The following is a 14,996-nucleotide window of genomic DNA, read 5'->3' on the forward strand; positions in this document are numbered from 1 at the left end:
CCAGAATTTCTGATGAACATTCATGAATGGATGGTGATAGAGGAATTGAGTCCATTACAGAGCTTTGTTTACAAATTTGTAGGGAAGTATACGCCAGACCACAAGCATGTCCAAAGACTCCAAATCAAGTACCAAGATGCGTACGCCCAAGTCTGAGAGAACTCCCGAAGAACAGGCAAGGAGGGACGCGAAAAAAGCTGCAAAGAAGGCCGCTAAACTTGCCGAAGTTGTTCCAGAGCCCAGACCTGAAGGAAGCCAAGCGGAAGAAGCAGAGATGGCTCCTACTGCGGAAGGGGTACCTACTTCTCCCGAGACAAAGAAGCGAAAGCGAGAGGTTGTTGTGGAAGGTGAAGAGCTCGAAATCGATGTCTCAGCGCCTGCACCTCTTTCCAAAGCTGAACTTCGTGCGGCACGAAAAAAGGCCAAGCGTGGGGACGCTGTCCCCTACGCTCCCAAGGTTAGAGATTACGAAAAGGTTCCCAAATCAAAAGTACAATCAGAAGAAGGTAACGAGGGGGAAAAGGACGTCTCTGGTTCAGGCAAAAGACAAAACTCGGTGTGGATTGGAAATTTGGCCTTCAAGACTACACCTGAAGGACTAAAGGAATTCTTGGAAAAGGGTGTAACGGAGCTCGGAGGCAAGGGAGAGGGGAGCGTCACAAGAGTCAATTTGCCGAAGAAAAGCAATAAAGCTGGGTTCTCCGAGAACAAGGGGTGAGGCCTTTCACCTTTTCTCTCTTCCCAGATCGGGACTAATATTTTGCAGCTTCGCCTATGTTGACTTTGCTACCCCTGAGCTTCAGGAGCTTGGTGTTCAACTGAGCGAACACAATTTCGAAGGCCGCCGCCTTCTCATCAAAAAAGGTGATGACCATAACCCGACTGCCAACGCTCGTACACCCAAACCCCTCTCTACCAAGGCTCAAGACATTGGCTCTTCTTCAAAGCGACCAGAAACTTCCACTTTATACATGGGTAACCTCCCCTTCGATGCCACGGAGGAAGCTTTACGTGATCTCATCGAGAGCAACGCTCCCGATAGGGAAATTGTAGACGAGGAAGGTGCGGAGGAGATTGGTGCCAGGGGTGGCAAGAAGAGCGGTTTGAAGAAAGTTAGACTAGCTGCTTTCGAGGATACTGGAAGGTGTAAAGGGTAGGTATAATACTTTTGGCCGGGACAATGCTAATACGCACTTATAGATTTGCGTTCCTTGACTTTATTTCTGCTAGACACGCCAAGTTCTCTCTCGGCAACAGGAAGAACCACTTTTTCAATGGGCGCAGACTAAATCTTGAAGTGAGCTATTCCTCTAACTTACTGTAGTCAGCGGTACTAATACGCATTGCAGTTTGCTTCTGAAGAAGCAGCTAAGCGCAGTGGTGTTGCTCGACCCAAGGAGAAGACTAAGGAAAAGTACAATAAACACCGAGCAGGGCCTGGTGTGGATGACGAATCGACCGAAAACGCTACTGAAAATTCAGGCGACAAGCGTGGTAAGAAATGGGAGAGCAGCGGAAGACCTCGACCTGGTGCAGCTTTGGCCATGGCCAAGAGAGAGAACGTTGCGATTGTGGAAGGTGCAGGACAGAAAATCACTTTCGATTAGACTTTATCTTGTTGTGCCATATGTATGTGTTTCTATCATTAGCTGATAGCTTTCCTAAAGACATTTTAATCACGCGCTTGATCCTCTTGACTTTTAATAATGTCCAATAGTGGTTTACAATGCACATATCCATTTCGCCATTATGTACAAAGCACTTCGTTCTTTAAGGTGCATTCTAACATCTATGATTCACTACCCTTACTCCTTCTTGGAGATAGCAACAGGGTCTTCCTCGGCCTTCCTTCCCTTGGCATTTTGGAGAGAGAGGAAAGCATTCCAGGGGATATTGACAGCGTTGACCGCAAGAAGTCGGTATTGAAGAGGAACAAGCTACAAAAAACAAGGGACGATCAGCAATAGCGCCGGAAACCTTTCTGAAGTTATACTTACGCCCTGTTGGACGAGTTGAATGAGTTCAAGAAAGCGGGGGGGATTGATGTCAGCAAAGAAATAGGTTAGGTACAACTTAACTCCTTACCATGTTGAGTATCTGGAAGGGGATGAAACTGAAGTTTTGTCAGTCGCTGTTTTTTTTGATCTGAAAAGAGATACATACAGCATCCAGTTCGCCTGCAAAGTGGGGAAGAAGGACTAAATAACGGTCAGTCATTTCGTTAGCCTGTTTGCAACGGATGTTAGTTAGGAGCTTACCTCGTGCCACTTGACCTTGGCGGCGTTAAAGTCCTTGCCCTCCATGAAGGTCATTGCGGTAAAGAATCCTATAACATTGGTCAATTATTTCCTACAGTAAGTATAAGCCAAAAAAGGAAGCGTACCAGACAGAATGACAGGCGCGAAACCAAACTGGTCCAGGCCGACTCGTGCGAAGGTGGCTGGCCATCGAGATCTGATGGGAATCCGCTCGAGGGTCCTGAACCACAAATTCACGGTTGGAGCAAAGAGAATACCACCCCAGGTAACGATACGACTGAATGCACGATGAGACGAGTGTCAAGGTCCTTCAACGGCTGAACTGTTGATATGTATGGTACTTACGCTGTACGGGGCAAATCATGGTCGGCTCCTTTCTTCTCAATGAGCTGCTGGGCGATAACGTCCCCAGTCCCGAAAAGAACCTGAATGATAGTATTGATGAGCGTGATGCTATCTATATTTGATGCATCCCTCTGCGACTTTTTTTCTTCGCCTGGCACTATCCATCGTGCGAATTCCACTTACAGCTGAAGAGATCATGTTTCCCAACACAGGTCTCCTCGTCAAAAACGCAGCGTATTTTCCCATAAGACCGGCCATCTTGTCTATCTTCTATGTATGTCTGCGAGAAACTTCTAAAAGTGTATAAAGTAATGTATAAATGTAGAAACAAGCTGTTGGTGAAAGAATTTTTTTGATGAATTGCGAGTGACGACAAGAGTTTGTTGTTGCTCCTGAATGAACCGTCACCGAGCGGACTGGGGTCCCGCAAGGGCGGACCAACAACGTCGACGGTCCGATTCGGAGCGGCACTTATGAGTGGTTGTGTGGAAGGAGAGACATATGTCCACTGGAATATACAGCAGTTAGTGGCATTCATTATGCATGGACTGTCAGTATGGCGAAGGGTCAGAAGGAGAAATATCGGTGTTTTACATCATGCATCAACCTCCGTCCGCGCTTCGTCTCTTTTCTGGCTTGTAGTGAATGCAAGGCAGGAAGTTCGGGACCTAACTAGCCTAATATCGGCACTGCCCGAGAACTTCTCCTGACCTTTTTTTCTTCTGCTTCCTTCGATATCAGAAAGGGTCTGCTTCTACTAAGATTGTGACTGAATAGTCTTCGACAGCATGGTCAGAGTTGAGAACCAAGAAAAAAGGGGAATTTTTGCAAAGTAGGACAACAGCATCAGTATCGTGCTGATGAAGGTTAGAAGTGGCAAGAGAGGGGCATTTTAAATGTACGTAATAAAGACCAGTTCATCCGGCTCGTCCACAACCGCCGGAAACACGAGCCATTTACCCTTAATTTAACCCTACAGCAACCCATTCTTACACCAACTCAAAGTAACGAGCAACTGAAGAGAAAAAAAAGGCCCAAGTCAGCTCTGTATTTATGCTCTCTTAAACAACATTCACTTACCCTCCCAATCAGTAACAGCCTTTCTATGCAGCTCAACCTCGTGCTCCCTGGTCCCTCCGTAATGGTCCACAAAAAAGTTACCAAAAACCTCTCTCGCTAAACTATCCTTTTTCATAAATGCCTCCGTTGCACTGTCCAACGATGTAGGAAGGTGCTTCACAGTATCGCGAGAGACGCCGGAAGAGCCGATGGGGCCGTAAGGCAAAACTCGTTTTTGCTCAATACCACGAAGACCGAGAGCGAAGATGGCTGACATGGCAAAGTAAGGGTTCATCTGTAGTGTTTCATCGAGATGTGAGAAAGTCTTGTTTTTTTTCTGTTACAGAGGTACTTACGTCGGCACCGGGTACTCGAACTTCAAATCGGGTAGCATAACCCGGCACGCCTGGGGCCGTGAGTAATCGTACAGAGGCTGCTCGAGAGTCATAGCCGTATGTCGCTGTGTCAGGAGCCCACATAGCCTATGTAACGTTAGTTTTATCCACTTTTTACAATCAAATTGCTGACCTGTCCCCCTTGTAACCGTTTGTAGGAGTTGATGGTAGGGCAGAACATCGGCACCACTAACGACGCCATCAGCTAACAATATGATACTTGACAATACAAAAATCACCCACCGTCAGGCATGCCTTCAAGCAAGCCGGCCAGGAACCACTCTCCTTCTTGTGATAGATACTTGAGGTCCTCGAAAGCAGCGTCCTTTCTGCCACCATTGGCCGCCTCCTCATCAGAGACTGCAAAGATGTTTTTGCCGTTCTTGTCTTGCAGTGAAACGTGAATGTGGCTAAGGAATGTCAGATAAATCCAGTATGTAATTTTAGGCAGTATAGCTCACCCAGAGCATCCAGGAAGCTACAAAGAGTCGTCAGCGTTGCTTTTTGGCAGGTCGCACATAAAAGGCTTTACTCACATCTCCCCAAGGTTTAGCCATGAAAGTAGGAGAGATACCGTATTTCATACCGATGCTCTTGGCGACAAGCTTGAATAAGCAGGCATTATCGGCCATTCTGGAAGCATCAGTGTATCCGAGTGCGGTTTCAAACACTCCGGGGCCGGTTTCCGTGTCTGCAAATAGTGGCTAGTCAGCTAAAGTTCTTCCCATGTTATCATATAGCCTTACGATGTCCTTCGACCTCGATTCCAAAGTTAACGGCCATGTCATACAGATCGTGGAAATAGTCCATATTAAGTGTAGGCCGTAAGATAGAATAACCGTGCACTGCAAACAATTAGCTTTCAACCTTTGTATCGGTGAGACGCTGTCACTCACTGCCAGGGGTAAGAGGGTTTAGATTCCTGAAATTCTTGTCTGCCAATGATTTGGTAGTTTCGGCGAACTGAAAGTACTGAGATCCCGACAAATCAGATATCACTCTCCATACCGGATTCCAACTCACTTCGAATTCGGCACCACTCATGCACTTGTACCCCATAGCTTCCCCCTTGTCCGTGACCTTTGCAATCAGGCTTCTGGGGTCAACAGGGAGGACTTCTCCCGTTTCCGGAATGACAAATCGGCACAAGAAAAAAGGAATATCCTTTTCCCATTTCAATCGGCGAAAGGTAGAAAGGTCGATAACAGCGAACAAATCACGATATCCATTATCCCAGTTGGCGACAAGGAGTTCCTTGTTGTAAGCCTGGTCATGGACTAAACTGGTATCAGTAAGTGTTTATATGACAAACCTGTGGACTCACTATCCCATCCAAAGATAACGCTACAAAAGTTGAAGCCTTCAGACTTGACCGATGAAAGCAGCTTTGCCTTGCTCATGATCTTGCCTCTGAGCACACCTTCAACATCCACGCCTGTACATTATAAATGAGTATAAGAATTGTCAGTGATGGCATAAATAGAGATACGTGCCTGCTACTTTGACCTTGTTGTCGTTCTTCAACAGCTCCTCGAGTTCTTCGAGGTTGGTTGGGGCGTTCTCTGTTGGTGACGGGGACATTGTGTAGAGTGTTTGTGGGCGGGGATCTGAGATGGAGATGAGGGGAAGAGTACATATAGGGAAGCGATATGAAAAGACGATCCGGGGACAATTGATCAAGCGATGACGACGGGAGAAGCCCACAGATAGCCGACAGAGTTTAGCCAGAACGTGCCTGCGGCCTCCCCCCTTTCCCATGTCCGCAGCGGATCTCATATAAATAATATTCCAAACGCGTCGCGTTCGCTACTTTGCTTCCGCGACCCTCTCCGTGTCGAAGAGCAGTAGTCCATACGAAGTAGTATAGCAGTACATTCTCAGCTCGTACAGTGAAGAACACTATACCTGCAATGTCCCCAAAAGCGCGCTCAATCTCTTCCTACTTCATCAAGCCAACTGCAGCAACCGCGTCAGCCGCGTCCCAGAAACCTGTCAGCACTGCAGCTAGAGACCTTGCGGCAAGCCCATCGAATCAGTCTAAAGAGAACATTGAGAACGTGTCACCAAATGCTGATAAGGGCAGCGCTACGCCCGCCTCTGGGCTAGCCAAAAAAAGAAAACTTGACGAGGCCTCTACGAGTGGGTGTATTGCACATGTAACCCAGCCAAAAACAGATCATTGAGCAACAAGTGTAGACGCGACACCAACGGGCAAGATGGCCAAAGTGACAGAGTCTGCTAGCAACACTCTCTCCTTTAAACCTCTACGCGCGACTTCTATCGCCCAGTTTCGTGAACGAATCGCCGGACGCCCATCGCTTCTCTCCTTGCTGGAACTTGAAATGTCATCCATGGGAGAAGACTGGTTCTTGGCGCTTCAAGAGGAGTTCACAAAGCCTTACTTTGTCAAGGTAGGTTATCTGGTTACCTGAATTCCAGCTTATCAACTACTCGATATAGCTGAAGGAATTTATCACTGCTGAACAACAAAACAAAAAAGTTTTCCCTCCTGGTAGGTAGCGTTGATTGATTTTGCGTTTAGGCGTCTGAACATTCTAACATTAACCTTAGCTGGGGACATTTACTCCTGGTCTAGGTTTTGTCCATTGAAGGACGTTCGCGTAGTCATCATTGGTATGTTTGATCCACCAAGGTTACCCAGAAAGCTGATTTGATCTGTCTCGCCTGTAGGCCAAGACCCTTATCACGTGAGCAGCCAACGTTTGATAACCCAGCCATTTACTGAACCTTGCCCATTACAGGATGATGGACAAGCCCATGGTCTCGCCTTTTCAGTTCGAAAAGGCGTAAGGATCCCTCCTTCTTTAAGAAATATGTACCAAGAGATGGCCCAAGAGGTCCCTGGATTTGTTCAGCCGAAACATGGGTGTGTCTGAAAGCTCGTAATGCTTTTGAAGCTGACTGTCTCACAATGTAGCGATCTGACTGAATGGGCGAAACATGGCGTATTACTGCTCAACACTTCCCTTACTGTTCGTGCACACGAGGTGAATGATATATGATTATGTACTCTTCTTAAACGCGTCTGACTGTGGTTGTTATATATCACAGGCTGGCTCTCACGCAAAAGCAGGATGGGATCAGTTTACAGCAGCTGTACTCAAGGTCGTCACAAACCGCTTGGCACCTGCTTCTGAATCAAATGTCGGTGGAAATGGAGTCGTCTTCATGGCATGGGGAGCCCATGCAGCAAAGATGTGTGCTGGCATCGATACGGTAAGTGATCGCGTTTAATGCTTGCAAACTGTTTTGCTGAATTGATGGATCCATTCAGAACAAGCACTTGTTGCTTAAATCCGCACATCCAAGCCCTCTTTCTGCCAGTCGAGGATTTTTCGGAAATGGTCATTTTAAGAAAGCTAACGGGTGGCTTGAAGAGAGGTATGGGGCCGGTGGAGGTATTGACTGGAAGAGTTTGGGCGCTTAAGACGGCGAATGAGTCTACTCGAAATGTTCCTTCAATTGTTACCTCAAATTTTGATCACATGTTTTTCCTTTTGATTACATATTTCTACATAATAAATAAACTGTATGTGTATGCACCTGACAACCCTCTCCCCCTAACGGCTGTAACAGCTGAAATCATGCTCAAGCGGGAGCTGCTGATCCTTCCACGGCAGCAGCTGCCTTCTTCTGCGGTCGTGCCCTTCCCCAAACAATTTTCGCCTTCTTTCCCTCCACTTCAATGCCTCCTTGGGCCGCAAGCGCATCTGCCGCTCGTTCCGCCATAGAACGTTGGTTAAAGTTGACAAATGCACAATCTAGGTAAACCGGTCAGCAAGACAGATAAGACGTCAGATAGGCAAGACATACGACTAGCTTCAACGATGGAGATGGATTTCACGTCCGATGGCTTGACGAAAGGACAAGCACCAACCAGAGACGCCCTAACGTGAGAGTCGTTGCATTGAGGTAATCCTAAAAACAGCAGGGTCGTCTGAACCGGTATCAGCAATTGAGAGGCCATTATAACCGCAGCAAGACATGCGTACAATTGACTTGTCCTCTGGCGCTTTTAAGCCCTTACTCTCCGCATTCTGACTCAAAATCTTTTTGGCCACAGGATCGTTCCTGCCGTAATATCTATCCACAAGGCTCTGCTGGCTAGGTTTCTGGGTCTCGTTTTCCTTTGGCATTTCGTGTCTGCAAATAACCGTTAGCCTAAAAGAATCCGGTGATGTACAGTACTCTGGGGTCGACTGACCGGAATGGGCACTCGGCTCCTCGTTTACATTCTCCTTTGACAAAGAAACTACAAATGTGGGGCCTATTCCGCTTGTAGTAAGGATCTGTTCGAGCGAGATTCTTGAGCATTTCTCGGCCTGCGCGATTTGCCACCTCAGAATCATAAGCAAGGCCATCTGGGGACTCGGCCATTTGAGCTTCAAGATTTTGGATATAATATTCTAAATAGTTATGCGGCGAATCAGCTGGGGATTGCTGGTGTAATGCGAATATACGCACGCTTGTTGATATCTGACGAAGGAGCTTGAGCCTTTCTTGCCAAAGCAGCATCTCGAACCTGAGTCGGTAATCCGAACTCTCTACGCGATGACAAATTCAGCAATATGTCTACTATAATTGAATCGTAAATCTTAGGACAATACTCACAAGTCCAAAAGACATGTCTGACATACACCCTTTATCTTGGCACAGGTCGTACAAATTTCCGTCTTCTTCATTCGACCTTCTCCAGGATTCCATCGGAATACAGTAAAGGGACGGTTGCAGACTTTACATTCGTGTCCAAATTCTTGTTTGTTCTAAATGAGGATGTAAGCTTTTGCGCTATAGGTACATACAGATAAGACGAGCTAACCATTCGAACATAAGGGTTGGGACCAAGACCTGTTACCTGTCAGCCAATATTCTCCCGGCAAGCAACACAAATCAACAACTTACAGGTTTCGCATCTGAGGAATTAGTGTTAATACATTGATAAGCACGTCATAGAGTAGGAGACTCACAATATAGGGAAGTCTGAACTCTCCACCCCTACTTTCTACAAATTAAACAGTCAGCATTAGTTCCGTCCACCAATGCTTGTATGGTTGCGTACGTTGATATCGTGTTTTGCAGGCATCTCGCACAATGAATCAGTTTTTTAGAGATCGTGCTGGATACAAATTGTATGCTCGTGACTTGATAATGACAAAGCCAATAATATGAACTGCCGGAAAGAGATGATGATCACTACTGCATGTCATTTAACAACAGATCATGAATCAAAACGGAGTGTGCCAGATAATCCTGACGTGGCATTTCCGCAAATCTGTGGTGATATTATTTATGATGGTGGTGGTGGTGGCACGGCGGCGGCGGCCGGCTGGCGGTGGTGGAGGCCCGAAGGTTAGTCACCACTGGCTGTTCTTCTGTGAGTGGTGCCGCATATGTAATAAGAACAGTGACGAAACTCGGTCATGACTTCCCCTTTCTTTTCTAAACTCTGACAGCCCCAACTGCCAACAGTATCTTTTCAACAATTTTCGTACTTCTACGTAACTCCTTATTGAGACATAAAGCAGCTTCGCCATGTCCGCCGATCAGCAAATCGCCGTCTATCTGCGAGGCAAGGTCCTCGCTCAAGCTATGACATCGGATTGCGAACATGTCGAAGGAAAGTATGTCACTCTGTGTTCATTGCCGTAGAAAATCTCGTATGGCCTGAGGCCGCTATTTCATCATAACTCCCATTGAGCTGATATTGACCCTTTATCTTGACGTAGCTGGTACTTCCCTGACCATGCGCTTGTTGGGCGGGAACGTTTTTCGCAGAGCGACACTCACACTCACTGCCCGTGGAAAGGTGAAGCAAGCTATTACAACTACCAAGGGGACGAGGGCCTCATCAAAGACATAGCCTGGTGAGATTTTAACACGTTATTGTTACTAAGTAATTTATTGACAGTATGTACAGGTACTATCCGCAGCCGAAAAAAGGTGCTGAGAAAGTTGAAGGCCGTGTGGCCTTCCACGTAGGGAAAGTAGACGGACTCAAGCTCGGGGAGCCTTCCATCTGAAAGATATGTATGGAAGTTGATGTGTACATCGGTGAGTACTTGTCATTGTAGTGCAGACAGTTACTAATGTGACTCGTATGTCAAGTGTTGTGAGCATGCTGAAATGACGAAGTTGTGTATAATATAATAAAGGGCTGCATCACTATGAAGAATCACGATGTCAAGTTGGAACCCGTATGATATATCTTATGGCTCATTGTCACCCTAAGATTCACCATTTGGGAAAATGCAAGAATCTTGCCATGTGGCTGATTGGACCTCCCTTTCCCTCAACAGCTTCTCTAGCCATGCGCACCTCGACCGAGCTTCATCCCTTTCAAAACAGGCTTTATCTCGTTGTGAGACCAACGAGCTAATAACGGTCTGTTGTCCTTGTAATTGGGCTTTCAGTGTCTCTCTCTGGGACAGGAGAGAGTTCCATTCAGCCAATCGACGATTTCTGCACTTTTGCTGGGCGGCGCGATCTTGGTGTCTTTGGTGTCAGTATTCGCGAGCCGATCTAGAGATTAATGAAGCATAAGAGGACAAGACTGACTTTGGGCTCTTCTTCGACTAACTCGTTCTGTTTTATCCACATCGTACTCGGGTGGACGTTTTCCCTTCCTCAGTTAAATAGCGCTAATCAATATCACGAGTACCACCAATTATTTCTAATTGGAAAAAACTTACAGAAGACTCCTCAGTGGGCGTAATTCCAAGTTGTTCTGCAACTGAAAGATCCGGCCCATACATGGGCTCTGTTGGGGAATATAAATCATCGATTTGTGAACCAGTCGGGCTTGTTAAAAAGAAGCTCTCGGGTTGACCAGGTGCGGTCAGATATGGAGAAGATAGATCAGCTGACAGTGATTGGACAGAACGTAGCGTGAAATGGGACATATCTCTGGCCACAAGGGTGGAAGGGGTATTGATTGGATATGTTGGGATGAAAGATAACTGAGATACCTCCGACAATAGGTTGTTTGCTGACGTCGTAGAGGCTGTAATGCTTTGCTCTTGTGATGGGACGCAATCCTGAAATTCTTCTCGGTTTGTGCTACTCATCTTCTAGACCTCTCGTTGTTCTATTCGTTGGAGCAGATGTGAAAGAAGGGGAATTGTCAGAATACACGAAAAGGTTTACCGACAAATGTATGTATAGCATTTCTTAAACAGCTAATTATTATCGTCCCAACCCATCACACATGGCCTGGTGGCTTACTGGGGAGCGGACTTTCTCGAAGACACATGCGCTTCTGATAAAGGATCAGTAAGTGAAACCATTTAGTAACAAAGGATGCCCAGAAGGAACTGCCGATGAAGGCTTTTTATCGTTATTGAGAGGCCATGTCGTTGGTAGTCCACAATGGAAGACTCGATCAACAGATGAGACAGAGCAGATCCTTCCTTCCCAACAGCACATTATTCTCATCGAAGCCCGGACACGTTCGTACATAAGGCAAAATTCAATCAAGAATACATGTACAGCTGCTATCTTGAAATAGTGCTACAGTGGTACATTTTAACGAGTGCTCTACCGATCCCGTCTCCTTTCTCTGTCTCCTTCCCTATCCCTCTTATCTCTATCGTCTCCTCTATCCCTATAGGACCGCCTTTCACGCTCATCCCGTCTACCTCTCTCCCTGTCCCTATCCCTCTCCCTGTCCCTATCCCTCTCCCTGTCCCTATCCCTCTCCCTGTCCCTATCTCTATAACCATCACCACGTCTCTTGCTCTCTCTTCCACCATCATCATCTCTTCTTCTTTTGCCGTCACTCTCGGCACTATGTCTGCTTGACCTCTCGCTGCCAGGCGTCGCGGAACCACCGTCTTCTCCTCTCCGCACCAACGCTCCAGACAAATTATACTTCATGCTATCCCTCTTGCTTGGTTTCGCTGGCCTTTTACCGGAGCCAGAACCAGGTCGACTGGGAGGGACAGGCGTTTCAAGCGCAGTTGCACCGAGACCGAGGAGTGCTGGTCGAAGTTTAGGTTCATGGATTTTAGTACCTTGGGCAGAAGGATTCCACCCCATACCTCGGGCCATGGCTTCACCGAATGCAGACACAGGGATCGCTGCGTAGTCATCCAAAGTCGACTGTGGTCGTATCGTTAGCGTTCGGGCTCGGTAGCCGCAGGGTAGATTACCTACTTCTTCAGGCAATGCCTCGATATCCCGCTTCAAGGCATCCTCCTCTGATAAAGGCTTATCTTTCCCCATATCAATAATTAGCTCTCGACGAAGACGCTCTTCTTCCGTTTCCGCGGGCACATCGCCGTGAAGGATTGCTTGAAGGGCTTGTTCTTCCAGAGTGAGCGGCTCCTTCTTGACCTCTATTCCTGGTCCAGAAGTACCATTTAATGAGGAAGGTGTCTCATATTCATCCCTGCGCTCAACTTTAACAGCAACTTCCCCATCGTCCGCTTGCACCTCCGTCTTGACAACCGTTCTCAGTCCCGAGCGCTGGGGTTCATCACCAACCCTCTCATGAGTTTCCACAGGCTCAGTGGTTGCACGGGAGTCGGGTCGGTAAGATGGTGCACGGCGATTATTGGAGGACGCTCGCCAGTCTCTGTTAGGTAAAGCGGGGATGATTAGCGGCCCTTCAGGCCTGTCGCCACTATGTATAATATTAGCTCATGTTTGTGATCATTGTGACTACTGGAGACATACCCGATGATGCGCCCATTGCCAAAACCTTCTATCCGTTCGTCCTTGGGCTTCTGACTCCTTCGCACATTGTAGTGGCCCTCGTCCTCATCATCGTCTTCGTCCCTATGGTCTTCGAATAACCTTCGAGAAGGAGGGCCTCTAGCTCCGCTGCCGAGGGGTGAAGGTCGGTACGGGGCTGATCCTGGAGGCCTGACCGTAAACGACACGGGTGCAGGCATTTTGTAGTTAATTTGTGGATTAACAGTAAAAGAAAAAAGATGAACTGTCGCAATGGGTATTTTTATGTGCCGAGTGGTGCAAGAGAAGATGAGCATGTTACGTAACTGACTTATGAGGCACTCCTTTGAGCCGAGACGTCAGTTCGTCGTCCCGGTGCATCAAGTATCGATCCAGTTGGGAGTATGGCTATAACCATTCGAGCAGTAGTAAAGTACGAGACAACATGGCCACGACTGTACACCCTATTCCACCTCCCTTCTTCTCCCCTTACCTAGATGACCAGTGCAACAAGATCAACGCTAAACCTGTTCCGTGGGAGGTAAGCTTGCTCGTACGTGGGTTCGGTATAGGCTGACATCGGTTCGCTGTGCAGGGTTACCAGAGGGCAAAGCTTCTTTCAGCAGATGAACTTTCACTTTTGAAGTCTCTCAGCAAGCTTGTACGTCGCCCGACATTATTGTTAATTTACTGCCATTAACAGATAACATAGCCCTCCGCTCAACGACCTACGGTACTGGCTACTCAAGGGCCTCAGTATGCTAAGCTTTACATCGACTTACTTCGAAAGCTTCAAAGAGTAGATACCGTTCAGGCGGTGCTTGTATCTATCAGCGACATGCTCGCTGACAACTCGACCATCCCATACTTTCACAATCTTGCATCGCCGGAGCACCCTGACGATCCTTACGGGCCTATCGTCAAGTGTTTGAGTATGGATGAAGAATTTCCTGTCTTGGGAAGCCTGAGGATATTGTCACTTTTGATTGCGTGAGATTGTCCTGGGAAAGCATGGCAAAAAGCTAATGTAGATTCCAGCACCGATCCCAAGCCCTTCCCCAACGACCTCGTTCCCACTTTACTCTCATCCCTCCAAAAGCTCTTAAACGGCAGTCGATTGCCTCTATGGGAAGTTGCAGCCCAGGTCCTCGGTGCTGTTCTCGGGACTAAACAGTTCAGGAAGTTCGTATGGAATGAAGAAAATTGCCTCTCAGGGTGTGTCTAGGAGTTCAGCCATCTTTGTGTCAAGCTAATCGGCGGGGGTAGGCTTATCAAATCTTTGAAGACGAACCCCAACCCCCAAGCGCAATATTGGGCTATCACTTGTCTTTGGCAATTGTCGTTCGAGAAAGAAGTGGCGGAGAACTTGGACAAGAAGTATGATGTCGTGGCGATCCTGACCGATATAGCTAAGGCTGCGGTGAAAGAAAAAGTCACTCGGGTTGTAGTGGCTACTTTCAGGGTAAAACCAAATCGTTCAATATATGTCCATAGCTGACAAGGACAACTTAGAACCTACTCGCCATCGCGCCTTCCCAGAACCTTCCTTCCATGTTTGTTACAAAACTGCTACCCTTCATTGTTTCTCTTCAGTCGCGTAAATGGTCCGATGAGGAGATTGTTGAAGACCTTGACTACCTCAAGGATGAGCTCAAGTCTCGCTTGGATGGGCTTAGCACCTATGACGAGTACGTCAAGGAGCTTGAGAGTGGTCATTTAGTCTGGTCACCTGCACATGAGACGGATGACTTTTGGAAGGAGAATGGAATTAGGATTGGGCAGGAAGAGGGCGGGAAGGCGGTCAAGTCAGTAACAGAGTTCATCTTGATTTGAGCCTTTGCTGACATGACAGCAGGCGCTTAGTCGAGCTTATCACGACAAGTAAAGATCCTCTTGTTCTTGCTGTTGCCACGCATGATATCGGTCAGTTTGTCAAGTACGGTGGTGACCGATCTAAACAGTATGTATATCACTTTGTTGTTCAGTGCCTATCTAACATATACATAGAATCATCGACAACCTGCACGGCAAGACGCGTGTGATGGAACTGATGAGCCACGAGAATGCGGACGTAAGGTATCAGGCGTTGATGACGGTGCAGAGATTGATGAGCCAACACTGGTCAAAGTAATTTGGAAATGAAATCATCAAACTAGTTTGATCACACCAGAGTTGTAAAGCATGTATGGAAACATTTAGACGCCGTCACTGTCCCTATTAATTATGTATGTTGCCGGAGGCCGCAACT

At 47.2% G+C, this 14,996-nt stretch overlaps 9 protein-coding genes across 9 annotated transcripts; 4 read left to right on the plus strand and 5 right to left on the minus strand.

The window, feature by feature from the left end:
* The first annotated feature begins 46 nt into the window (after positions 1-46).
* On the plus strand, positions 47-1,730 carry CNA06850 (RNA-binding protein rnp24, putative). The gene is made up of 4 exons (XM_566915.2): positions 47-714; positions 767-1,153; positions 1,201-1,297; positions 1,350-1,730. Exons 1-4 carry the CDS (start codon positions 107-109, stop codon positions 1,605-1,607), a joined length of 1,350 nt encoding a protein of 449 aa, XP_566915.1. The 5' UTR covers positions 47-106; the 3' UTR covers positions 1,608-1,730.
* On the minus strand, positions 1,719-3,102 carry CNA06860 (hypothetical protein). Its single transcript, XM_024656360.1, has 8 exons — positions 2,787-3,102; positions 2,604-2,683; positions 2,384-2,535; positions 2,259-2,326; positions 2,164-2,198; positions 2,086-2,113; positions 1,998-2,000; positions 1,719-1,937 (listed from the first exon to the last, which is right to left on the minus strand). Exons 1-8 carry the CDS (start codon positions 2,859-2,861, stop codon positions 1,806-1,808), a joined length of 573 nt encoding a protein of 190 aa, XP_024512097.1. The 5' UTR covers positions 2,862-3,102; the 3' UTR covers positions 1,719-1,805.
* An 85-nt stretch (positions 3,103-3,187) lies between these two features.
* On the minus strand, positions 3,188-5,718 carry CNA06870 (Glutamine synthetase, putative). The gene is made up of 12 exons (XM_566916.2): positions 5,551-5,718; positions 5,382-5,492; positions 5,081-5,334; positions 4,954-5,029; positions 4,804-4,902; positions 4,594-4,748; positions 4,519-4,535; positions 4,301-4,467; positions 4,191-4,246; positions 4,019-4,144; positions 3,684-3,957; positions 3,188-3,618 (listed from the first exon to the last, which is right to left on the minus strand). The coding sequence occupies exons 1-12, from the start codon at positions 5,636-5,638 to the stop codon at positions 3,593-3,595; spliced, it is 1,449 nt and encodes a 482-aa protein (XP_566916.1). The 5' UTR covers positions 5,639-5,718; the 3' UTR covers positions 3,188-3,592.
* A 175-nt stretch (positions 5,719-5,893) lies between these two features.
* On the plus strand, positions 5,894-7,648 carry CNA06880 (uracil DNA N-glycosylase, putative). Its single transcript, XM_566917.2, has 9 exons — positions 5,894-6,196; positions 6,254-6,468; positions 6,518-6,569; positions 6,629-6,691; positions 6,749-6,765; positions 6,820-6,944; positions 6,996-7,065; positions 7,130-7,294; positions 7,353-7,648. The coding sequence occupies exons 1-9, from the start codon at positions 5,968-5,970 to the stop codon at positions 7,503-7,505; spliced, it is 1,089 nt and encodes a 362-aa protein (XP_566917.1). The 5' UTR covers positions 5,894-5,967; the 3' UTR covers positions 7,506-7,648.
* Positions 7,570-9,261, minus strand: CNA06890 (cell wall organization and biogenesis-related protein, putative). The gene is made up of 10 exons (XM_566918.2): positions 9,138-9,261; positions 9,046-9,080; positions 8,981-8,991; positions 8,898-8,926; positions 8,690-8,841; positions 8,543-8,622; positions 8,283-8,484; positions 8,071-8,221; positions 7,892-8,015; positions 7,570-7,839 (listed from the first exon to the last, which is right to left on the minus strand). The coding sequence occupies exons 1-10, from the start codon at positions 9,159-9,161 to the stop codon at positions 7,667-7,669; spliced, it is 981 nt and encodes a 326-aa protein (XP_566918.1). The 5' UTR covers positions 9,162-9,261; the 3' UTR covers positions 7,570-7,666.
* Positions 9,262-9,503: 242 nt separating this feature from the next.
* Positions 9,504-10,331, plus strand: CNA06900 (conserved hypothetical protein). Its single transcript, XM_024656361.1, has 4 exons — positions 9,504-9,699; positions 9,805-9,942; positions 9,996-10,129; positions 10,184-10,331. The coding sequence occupies exons 1-3, from the start codon at positions 9,611-9,613 to the stop codon at positions 10,096-10,098; spliced, it is 330 nt and encodes a 109-aa protein (XP_024511953.1). The 5' UTR covers positions 9,504-9,610; the 3' UTR covers positions 10,099-10,129; positions 10,184-10,331.
* Positions 10,231-11,308, minus strand: CNA06905 (hypothetical protein). Its single transcript, XM_024656108.1, has 3 exons — positions 10,768-11,308; positions 10,634-10,697; positions 10,231-10,562 (listed from the first exon to the last, which is right to left on the minus strand). The coding sequence occupies exons 1-3, from the start codon at positions 11,140-11,142 to the stop codon at positions 10,303-10,305; spliced, it is 699 nt and encodes a 232-aa protein (XP_024514180.1). The 5' UTR covers positions 11,143-11,308; the 3' UTR covers positions 10,231-10,302.
* Positions 11,309-11,572: 264 nt separating this feature from the next.
* On the minus strand, positions 11,573-12,985 carry CNA06910 (hypothetical protein). Its single transcript, XM_024656362.1, has 3 exons — positions 12,752-12,985; positions 12,230-12,698; positions 11,573-12,175 (listed from the first exon to the last, which is right to left on the minus strand). The coding sequence occupies exons 1-3, from the start codon at positions 12,967-12,969 to the stop codon at positions 11,612-11,614; spliced, it is 1,251 nt and encodes a 416-aa protein (XP_024511954.1). The 5' UTR covers positions 12,970-12,985; the 3' UTR covers positions 11,573-11,611.
* Positions 12,986-13,147: 162 nt separating this feature from the next.
* On the plus strand, positions 13,148-14,957 carry CNA06920 (conserved hypothetical protein). Its single transcript, XM_567009.2, has 8 exons — positions 13,148-13,289; positions 13,344-13,409; positions 13,461-13,738; positions 13,787-13,963; positions 14,015-14,210; positions 14,261-14,553; positions 14,604-14,708; positions 14,756-14,957. Exons 1-8 carry the CDS (start codon positions 13,194-13,196, stop codon positions 14,877-14,879), a joined length of 1,335 nt encoding a protein of 444 aa, XP_567009.1. The 5' UTR covers positions 13,148-13,193; the 3' UTR covers positions 14,880-14,957.
* Positions 14,958-14,996: the final 39 nt, after the last annotated feature.

The sequence above is a fragment of the Cryptococcus neoformans genome, chromosome 1, assembly GCF_000091045.1.
Source record: "Cryptococcus neoformans var. neoformans JEC21 chromosome 1, complete sequence".
Lineage (NCBI taxonomy): Eukaryota > Fungi > Basidiomycota > Tremellomycetes > Tremellales > Cryptococcaceae > Cryptococcus > Cryptococcus deneoformans.